At 32.5% G+C, this 11,055-nt stretch overlaps 1 protein-coding gene across 1 annotated transcript; it reads left to right on the top strand.

Annotated features, from left to right (window-relative positions):
- The first annotated feature begins 3,372 nt into the window (after window positions 1-3,372).
- LOC143556498 (mavicyanin-like) lies at window positions 3,373-3,819 on the top strand. Its single transcript, XM_077045796.1, has 2 exons — window positions 3,373-3,712; window positions 3,788-3,819. Exons 1-2 carry the CDS (start codon window positions 3,373-3,375, stop codon window positions 3,817-3,819), a joined length of 372 nt encoding a protein of 123 aa, XP_076901911.1.
- The last annotated feature ends 7,236 nt before the right edge of the window (window positions 3,820-11,055 follow it).

Here is an 11,055-nt window from a genome sequence, read left to right as displayed (position 1 = left end):
TTCTTTTCGAAGACTTCAGATCCAGTCTCAACATTTGACCACCTCTTGCTTCGACTGCGGGGGTGTAATGGAATATGCCGATACATATTCTCATGTATTTTAGGAAGTATATATTCTGTGTAAATATTTGTAATCAATTTCTCCCCAAGTCAAGGGATTATATGGTGTATATATAGTTAATGGATTAATGAGAAAGGCAAGGATTGAACCATACAATTCAACACTAACTAACTAAACTCTCACGAGTATGGATGTGCATGAAACTAAAAAGAAGAAGGATCAATTCGAAACCGGAAAAATTGGCGGTTTGGCTTTATGGCTTTGTAAAAACAGAACTGAATTTATAGATTTTCATCTTTCATTTTTATTTGAAGTCATTTATAAAAAATTTGATAAATATGTAACTCAAATAGTTTAGCCCAAGCTATTAATTAACATAACGGTTGAGCCCAAATCCATTAATTGGCAGGGGAGGACGTAGCTTATAAGGAGGGATAGCACCCGCTACCCCTCAACTTTTCCGGCAAAGTAGAAATTTTTACGTTTTATGTATTATGTTACCCCTGAAATTTATATTACGCTGAACCTCAAAAATTTTGAAAAAACCCAAAACTTTTCCTTTTAAAGTTTTATAAAAGCGCAAGAAGCTTATCATTTAATTAAAACTTAAAATCCCAACTTAAATAATCGGGTGAAGGTAGACATGAAACAGGTTACCGTGCGCTGTACGAAAGGCGTAACTAGACACCCGTATGCGCTGAACAGGTGACCGGGCGTGGAGACGCGTATAATGCTAAACTAGGCTCGGGATGCGTGAAACGCATAACAAGGTGGTTGTATGAGCGAAACGCATTACCGGGCGCCGGTACACTCGAAATGCATTACCAGACCCGCGAAACTGGTAATTGGGCGCCAATAAAACGCGAAACAGGTAATCTAACGCCGGTACGTGCAGCGCGTAACCAGGCCGGGGAAGTGCGAAACGCGTTACCGAGCCCCCATACGCGCAAAACGGGTAAACAATTTCATTAATGTATGATCAAAAAAATTTTGCGGCACCCCTAAAATTATGTTTTAGATCCGCCACTGTATATTGGGGCAAAAAAAATTCGGCTCAAAATTTTCTAGTCCAAATAGCAAAACCAAATCCAAACCATACCAAACCGAAACCAAACCATTTTCATAAACTCAAAACCCAAAATTTTTTTTTTGGTTCCATTTTAGTTCAAAACCAAACCAAGCCGTCCACATCCATACTCACGAGCCGGCTCGTCTAAAACACTTAAGGTCCGGTTCGTTTTAAGGATTTGGAAGGAATTCTAAGGAATTGGATTTTAAATCCCATGAATTGATATGTTCGTTTCATTAAATGAAAGAATGGGAATGGAAACTAAATCCCATCAAATCCCATATTTCATGGGATTTTAAAATCCCACCTATTTTAAAGGACTGTTATGGAAAATAAAGGATTTTCTTATTAACAATAAAAACCTTCCAAAAAAAATTAATAAAAAAATCATAACTCAAAATATAAATAAAAAACAAAAAATGTAAAGAAACTAAAACATTTCCGCCTTTGCCCTCGTTCTTAAAAAAAACGAGAAATGAACCGAAAACGAAACACAAACCAAAACTGAACCGAATTGATGAAAACCAAAAAAATTGATCAAAACGAAACAAAAAAATTGAAACCGAACAGAAATAAAACTGAAAAAACCGACCACGACGAAACAAAAGGCCGAAAACGAATCCGTAGCCGACCAAAAACAAACAAAGAAATAGAAACCCAACCCGTCCAGTGCTCCGAAACCGACCAAAAAGAAACAAAGGAAACCAAAACCCAACCCGTCCAGTGCGAAAACTTGTGTCAGCTCGAAACCAATTCCAATTTCAATACATATTAACCAACCAAACACATAATAGGGATTCTCAAACATTCCATTCCATTCCAATTCCAATTCCAAATCCTTTAAAAAAAGTCCGTGAAACGAACACGAGCTCGCCCCAAGTAATTAGGCCACTCACCGTATATGATCTTTGTTTGCCCTTACTATAACTAGAAAATAGCTTGCAAACGCTACTAACAGTTTTAGTCTGAAATCTCCCAAATTCATTCCATTCCGAATAGTAAGTCAAATGCCTATAAACCCTAATTCTTTCAATTACTTCCTTAGTTTCGTTTTCTTTAATTGTGTTGTTCAAAAATCAGATTCAAACCTAATTTCATTCTATTCAAGTTTTGATTGTTGTTCTTCTCACCGATTCGAATCTTAATTTGAAACCATCACATGCAATTGACTGTTAATTAGATGATAAATGTATGTTTTAGGGTTTTGATTTTATCAATTGGTAATAGAATTCAAATTATTTAAGTACCAATTTACTTTACACAATTGACTTCTTGTGAAAAATTAGGGTTAAAATAGGCCTAATTATGTTGGGTTGACTATTGACTTTTGACTATTGACTTGCAATTATTATTATTTATGTATGTTTGTAGGTGATTGATTATGAAGAGGACCATGCCGGTGATATGTAGTTTTCATTGTGTTTTACGTTTTAGGTCATTGTGTTATATGTATTCATCATTGTGTTTTATATTTCAGGTTATTGTGTAACATGTATTCATCATTGTGTTTTAGGTATTAGATAATTTGTTGTTATGTTATCATTATATTCACATATTATTATTACACAACGGTGTTACTAATATTTAAAAAAAACACAATGATGAGTTGAAAAACACAACGACGAAAGCAACACAATGACAAATAGAAAGACACAATGACGGAAAAAGACACAATGGTAAGCAAAAATACACAATGGCGTAATTTTTGTTTTGTTTTATAATAAAATCATACTCATATTAAAGATAAAAAAACACTTGTTATTGTGGTGAATTTTATTTTGAAAAAAATATATCATAAGAAAAAGTTATACACGTTTTAAAATGGTGAGGGAATTAATATGTGACTTGCATGTGAAGAGATAAAACATAAACTATTACTTTTATATCCCTTTTCCTTTGGTCCCCATTTGACACATATCAATTAATTATGGTTTCTTACACTTCTCATTTTTATTGGCATTTTTAAAATAACTCAACCCATTAAAACTATTCAACAAATGTAATATCATTACCTATTTACACGAATCATAAAGATATGACATTATTGCAATACCATTCACAAATCATGTCAAATTTCTCGGCAAAATTAGATATGACATATAATAAGTTCTAAGATACGACATTATTGCAATAGCATTCATAAATCAATCAATTTGAAACCATAAATAGTTAAATTTCCCATCTAATAACTTGAGTACTATAAATATACCTACAAGAGGTCAAAGCTACCACAACTAATAGAAATGGCACCATTCAACTTCCACATATTTATGTTCATGGCCCTTTTGGTTGCACCCATGGCCTTCAAATGCTTGGCGACCCAGCACATAGTGGGTGATAACGATGGATGGAGTAACCCGAGATACCCGCAATTCTATGCTGAATGGGCATCATTGCAAACCTTCAACATCGGAGACACTCTATATTTTAACTTTGTCAACGAAACCCATGATGTTGCATATGTTTCCCAAGAAGCGTTCGATCATTGTCATACCGATGGTGCTAAAATACTCATCAAAAGTGGGCCCGGCACAATCAAGTTGACTAGCAGCGGAGCACAACACTACATCTCTACTCATAAGGGTGATTGTGAGGCAAATCAGAAAGTAGCCATATATGTTCAACCCTGTATCTAAATTTTTAAATTTGTGTTTACAGAGGATGTTAGTGTTATGACTGAAATGAAATAAAAATTATATGTTTATCATATTATTATACTCATTATTAATTTCATTTTTTTTATTTTTTTTATTTCTTTGGGTTGTGAACGGTTTCAAGCCATTATAACCGAATATATGGTAAAAGTCATGGGATAAAGGGCAAAATAATTTAAAATATGATAGGCTCAACAGGATAAGTTGTACTTTTTTTTTATGTGACTTTCTTGTGTGTTTAGGCCACCACACAACTAAAATTGGAGAGTCTTATTGCCTCTGGTTTAACCAGGTTCACGTTTGCTTCAGAATTGGCCATTCCTCCAGGAACCCATACTGTCGGCTGTCACTTGACAATCGTTGTGCCACCAAAAAACAAAACTCTCTAACATAACACACGGTGGGATGAAAACTCGGATGAGCTCGGGATTAAACTAACAACTTTACAAGTCCAAACTCAAATTCTTCTTCGCCATAATCCACAAAAAGTGACATAAATAGGAATTTAACTTGGGTCTCCGTTATTCTTCTTCGCCATAATCCACAAAAAGTGACATAAATAGGAATTTAACTTGGGTCTCCGTTGAATAACCTATGCCTCCTATCTTGCAATGTCAAGTATTTACGATCAATATTAATTTGGTCATTTATGTTATAATCATAGTATATAATGTTAGTATGCTATGAACATTAGTGTAATTTCAACTCATACGTAGAAAGTCGATTTTCATTTTTAAATATACCCATTCTTAAAATACTAATTGACCAAAATAAAAAAGATTTACCAAAGTAAAACATGAAAATTGTTGATAGATTAGTTCTTTATTTTATACTGCAGGAATAGTAAAACAGAATTAACATTAGTTGTTTTTGGTCGTCCACAACTAATGAAGAATAATAAATAATATTAGTTTCAAATTTTCAGGGATAGCATTTAAGTTGAGTTTTTTACATCATCTTAATCTGATTAAATGAAATTGATTTTTTTTTTTTTTTTTGAAAAAAGAAAAACCTCTACACTTATTGGTTTATTATTGTCAACCTCAAGTTAATGCTATATATCAATATAAAAAAAGAAAATAGACTATGTGCAATTAGAAACTGTAAATTGTAAATGCTCTATTTTTTCTAGATCATTTACAATGGGTTTTTTATATCATGTGAGTGTGTTATTTATTTTTTAGGGTGTAGTTGTGAGTGAAAGATAGAGAAACTGTCATTGTCAGAGCATTCTCAGTGTGTCCATCATCTCATCTCTATAATTACACTAAAAAAACACTGTATTTCTCTCTTATCTTCAATTAAATAATATTTTTTAATACCCTTATCATTACATTTTTCTCTCTCTTCACTCACAGCCAATTTAACAAATATTAAAAAATAAATAGGGGCAAACAAAGTTTCCCCAAATTTATAAAAAATCACTACATTTTCTCGCTCCACTCTATAATTTACACTCACAACCTCACCCTATCATTTGTAAATTCTTCTCACGTAATTTTACGGGATGGGTTGAGAATGCTCTAAATAGTTAAATTTTGAGAAGCACTGTTCATCCTTCATAGTTATTTAATATTTTTTAAAATAGTTGTGAGTGCATGAGATAGAAAATATGACGATAAATGTATAAAAAAAGTACTATTTAATTTAAAACTAGTATTTTGACCCGCGCTTTGCCGCGGAGCCGTAAACCGGGAGAAAATAACCAATGCTGAAACGTTACACCCTCATGTTAAAACATTAAAGACCGTCTTCAGATTAACGAAAAGTAACAAAAGGCTTTAAACACCTCGTTGAAGCTATAAAAATACTGTTAACAAATAACTCGTTGAAGCTACGTCCTACACAAAATTCTTAATCGTTTTACATCAACTACATTTTGTAATGAACGAAAACGAAACCCTAACCTAACAATGTATAATGCAATTGAGTAAAAAAACATCTCATTTGTAAGATACCATTGTAGAACACTAATCCCCCTCACTGACCAGCTGCTTCAATTTCTCCTCATCAATTTCCTAAATGACAAAATTATGAATGCATTAAGTAACAAAAACTTTACTTTCCATTTATTCGGGATAAAGTAATCGAATACGAAGAACTACCAACTCGGTTAGGCAACCCGACCGAATGTAAATATGTAAATAGCATAACAAATATATAAATTCGTTGTTACAACTAAAACACAATATAATTAAAAAATAATCCAAACCTTCAAAAATGACAATCTGACAAATTGTATGCTCTGGGACATTTTTTTGAACCAAATTCAAGACATTTGCTTGTTTAACATGATATGCAATATTCCTTTCATCTATCAGTTGCAGTTTGTTAAGACTAATTTATGTAGTGATATGAATGTTAACCTTAAAGCCAATGAATTTTAAAAGAAACTTACCACATAATCATCTGCAGCAGCTCCCATTTTACCTATCACATATGAGCACCTGCACATGGATAAACAAAGGTAAGTTTGTATACATCTACATATGTCAGTCATATTTTAAAAGAGGAAACGAAACTTGTGGTAATCTCAAAACTTGTAGTGATCCCAAATCAAACATCGAAAGTTGTGGATTTTTGGTCTAAAAACAATAAGCAAATTTTCACTAAATGAGGCTCAGATCGGTTTTATCATCAGAGAAAGAGGATTACACACCGATATCGCTTATGTCCCGCACTTGCCGTCCTCCGATATTGTCACGCCAGGATGCGGAGAATCTCGTATCTTGACTCTGATACACCTTTAATCAACACAGCCTTATTAAATATACTTGTAAATCCAAAAGGCAATTAGCGTCCATTAGTGTAACTTAATCCAACTGCAAATGTTAAAGGATAAACCCAAAGTAAACTATGATGTGCATATTACAAATCAGAAATTGGAAACCCCACAAAGCACCAATCAATTCATGCTTTTAAACATTGAATTAGTACAAAAACCAATCAAATTGGTCACACCTCAAAAATTCTAATTGGGGAAGTGACAATAATCAAACGAACTGTAGAAAAATCATACCTACAGTGGATGAAGGAGGAGAAAAGAGATTGAATAATCGTTTCGTCATCGCAAACAAACGTCTAGTGAGGTTTGGTGGTTAAAAGTTGTTGGTCGGCGAAGATTTCGGCAACCGTAAATCACCACAGCCACCATCATCGCAAACAAACTCACGGCTAGGGAGGTCTGATGGTTAACGGCGGAGATTGGCTGGTGGTATGACGTGTTGCAAAAATGACGGTAAAAACAAAGCATAGGCTAGTTGTACATGTTGCAAGTATTATTGGACATTTTGATGAATAGTGACTACTGTGATTGTATGAAATTTTGCATTTTAATATATATATAACTAGCTTTTAGCCCCCGTGTTACGAGGGTTTATTTATATCTTAGTTTTTAATCGTTTTCTTATTTTATTTTTTGTAATGATTTGCTTATTTTTCAACGGTTGTGTTTTGTTTTAATACGTATATACCAGTTTGTTACGCTCATTATATTTCTTAATGTTTGAGCTCTTTCTAATGAGATTGGTAGGTTTATAGTCGAGTAGGAGTGAGTCCTAACTGAATAATGAACACCGCTAATGGTATATAGTCCCAATTTCCTCTAATTAACTTTTGATATCGTATAATTTCATTTTGTTTTAAGTAAAATTTGTTTAAACTACAAAATTTATTTGAGATGTTGACATAATTCTACAATAACATATGAACACATTTAACTTTGAATGATAAAAAGGTCAGAACTACAAACATTTAATCATTCACAATACAGTCATGCATTCATTTTCTCAGAAGAAAAAACATTATTCTGTACTTTTAAAGCTTATTGACCAAACTACTATAAATATAAATATATATATATATATATATGGGTTAGTTTCATTTGAGAACTCAAAAAAAGTTAAGAACTTTTAGGAACTCTTAAAAACCAAACATTTTTTTAACTTTTTTTATATATTAACATTATTTGAGACTTGACCAATTGATAAACTGTTGGCTTGGTTGAGTACTTCAAACATTAACCCTCAATTGATAAAATTTATGTGCATGTAACTCTATATATCTGAATGAATATGGACGAGTACATAATGACTATTTATAAGGAGTTACTCAACTAAGCCACTTCACAAAACTAACTGTACCATTATTGACTTAGTTGACCATCTCTAAAACGCCTAATGTAAATGAGGGGTTGGAAAGTGTACTCCTGACCCGGCTAAACCACACCCAGGTAAATAAAATAGATGGTGGGACCATCTTTCAAACAACTTGTATGAAATGTGTCATACATATGAGTATATGACATTAAGATTAGTTAAAAGTATAACTCACCTTCCTATTTTCTTCCCGCATTCTTAAGCATGTTTCTTTTACTCTCCGGCTTTGATCTTACAAAAAAGTAGCATTTCACTGCTAGCTGTCAAGTACTTAACTAACTGCAGTAAATGGTTAATAGATTTGGGATCACCTATAGTAGTTAAATTTTTGGATTGCTCATCTTCTTACTCAAACTTGAGTGCACCCTTACCTTATTCTTTTACCCACATCATTCCTGAAAATTCATAATAAAAAAAAAGAAACTTATTAACCAAACTAAACACATTTACCTTGTTTAGTCTTGAATCCAGCTAATACAGATTTAGAACTGAAAGCATGAAAACTGCATATTATTCTACAACATATCAGACTCATATCGCCAATTTGCCATTAGTGTTGTCAACCGATCACCACCAAACCCTTAGCTTAGTCTTGCATACCTGAATGACCACTTAACCATTAGTCATACTCGCAAAACTAAAGTACGGTATCAACATAGCTATGGGTTACAATTTGCATAAGTTGCCTGAACTTCAAATGAATATTGTCATCGGTTTCTTGTTGCAACGCATATAGTTAGATATATGATTTCGTATGTTGAAGACCCGTAAGAAATTTACAAAGACTGAAGTTTGAAACTTTGCAAATGCCAGATGAAATTGAATCAATTCTCACACCAATGTTTATTAATCTGCTACTATAAAAAAAGGTGAAAATAAATATAACATATGCAAAACAATAGTAGGCCAAAAGAATGAGATTTCACCATTTAGGCCAATTTTGTCCCAACATCACAAAACCATAGTAGGCCAATAACTTGCTATTTGAAAGTAAACATTTCAATTTTGATACATTTATGGGTAAAAAAAAATTAATGAACATAAAAAAGGATTAATGAGGTTAAAGTTTTAATAATTAATCAAGCCCATCTAAACTTCTGTATTTACAGATAGATTATTATAAATATATAGTTTTGTATTTGCAAATAATATGACTAAACAAAAGTTAACGCAAATTTGATATTTATTTAGAAATAATATGATTAAACAATATATAAATATCTGTGGTGCATGTAATAATATAACTAAACGAAATATAGTTTTGTATATTACATACTGAAGTTTGAGTTTATAATTAGGTCTTTCAATTGTTTTCCCGTCATCTGATAGCTCAACATAAGATAATCCCGTATTAAACAAATCAAAACTAAAAGGTATGTAGTCATTAGGGCTTGTGGGCTGTGGCAACACAAAACAAATTGTTTACAATAAATCGAATACTAACCTTTTACAATTAGGGCTTGTGATAATTGAATACAAATCACAGCGGCTATGGTGGCTGATCAAATTCACCATCAAAATTAACAAAATAAAAACGTTAGAAATAAAGTTAATTAATAACTAATTAAACCTTCTGATTAAAGTGAGAATCGATTGATACGTTCACAAATCAATATTATGAAAAAATCGATTAATACCTGGATAAGAGTTGTATGACGATGGAGTGATAGAATTAAAAAGTAAACACTACCGAGATCCAAATGCAGAATTTACCATCTTTTAAGCGATATTGTTGCTCAATGCTCAAGAGTATCATAATCGAATGGACTTCACATCAGAATCCAATTTAATTAAATTGATTATTTGAAAAGATAAACAGAGAATTACCAAAATCACCAGAGATCTGAGACTGTTCAATCGAAATACGCTTCAATTAAATTGAACCAAAAACCAACCGCCGATACCAGATTGCGTGCATTGAAGAAATTAAAATCACCAACTATGAGAGAGAAAGAGACTCTGATGCGATGAAGAGGTGAATAGAATGAGGGTGGGGCCGTGGGGGTGAAGGAATGAATGGAAGAGAGGATATAGTTTGAAGTGACTTGAACCCATCCAAACCCATCTGAAGACCCAATAAATTACAAAGAAGCAGAACAAAACCAAGATTAAATAAAGTTTAACATATTATCAAAGTTCAATAAATTACATAAGAAGCAGAACCAAGGGGAGCTAGTGCCCAAGGTCAAGTTTGAACTCAGATCACTAACAAACTGAACTCTCACGAGTATGGATGTGCATGAAACTTAAAAAAGAAGAAGAAACAACTTGAAATCAGAAAAACTGACGGCTTGATTTATGTATTTGTAAAAACCGAACCGAATTTATAGATTTTCATCTTTCATTTTTATTTGAAGTCATTTATAAATATGCAACTCAAATAGTTTAGCCCAAGCAATTAATTAACAAAACGGTTGAGCCCAAATCCATTAATTGGGGAAAAAATATTTCTGCTCAAAATTTTCTAACAAAATCAAAACCAAACCATTTTCAAAAACTCAAAAACCAACATTTTAGTTTTTGGTTCCGTTTCAGTTCAAAACCAAACCAAACTAAACCGTTCACATTCGTACTCACGAGCCGGCTCGTCTAAAACACTTAAAAGTACTTAGTTTTGTATTGGGGTCCCCGTATATGATCTTTGTTTGCTCTTACTATAACTAGAAAACTGCTTGTAACGCTACTCACAGTTTCAGTCTGAAATCTCCCAAATTCATTCCATTCCGAATAGTAAGTCAAATGCCTATAAACCCTAATTATTTCTTCTTTCAATTCCTTCCTTAGTTTCATTTTCTTTAATTACGTTATGTTCACAAATCAGATTCAAACCTAATTGCATTCTATTCAAGTTTCGATTGTTGTTCTTGTCACCGATTCGAATCTTAATTTTGAAACCATCACATGCAATTGACTGTTAATTAGATGATAAATGTATGCTTTAAGGTTTTGATTTTATCAATTGATAATAGAATTCTAATGATTTAAGTACCAACTTACTTTACACAATTGACTTGGGAAAAATTAGGGTTAAAATAGGTCTGATTGTGTTGGGTTGCTATTGACTTTTGACTGTTGACCTGCAATGATTATTAATTTATTATTTATACAAATGTTT

The sequence above is a fragment of the Bidens hawaiensis genome, unplaced genomic scaffold, assembly GCF_021521415.1.
Source record: "Bidens hawaiensis isolate Kalapana, Puna unplaced genomic scaffold, B.hawaiensis_p1.1 tig00018587_1, whole genome shotgun sequence".
NCBI classification, from domain to species: Eukaryota; Viridiplantae; Streptophyta; class Magnoliopsida; order Asterales; family Asteraceae; genus Bidens; species Bidens hawaiensis.
Note: the sequence above shows the minus strand (reverse complement) of the source record. Positions and strands in the feature narration are given on the sequence as shown.

Bases quoted from the DNA above. Each gene is read 5' to 3' on its own strand.
- LOC143556498 (XM_077045796.1), top strand. From the start codon at position 3,373: ATGGCACCATTCAACTTCCACATATTTATGTTCATGGCCCTTTTGGTT. The intron at 3,713-3,787 runs GTGATTGTGAGG...TTGTGTTTACAG, and splicing joins CTACATCTCTACTCATAAGG to AGGATGTTAGTGTTATGACT.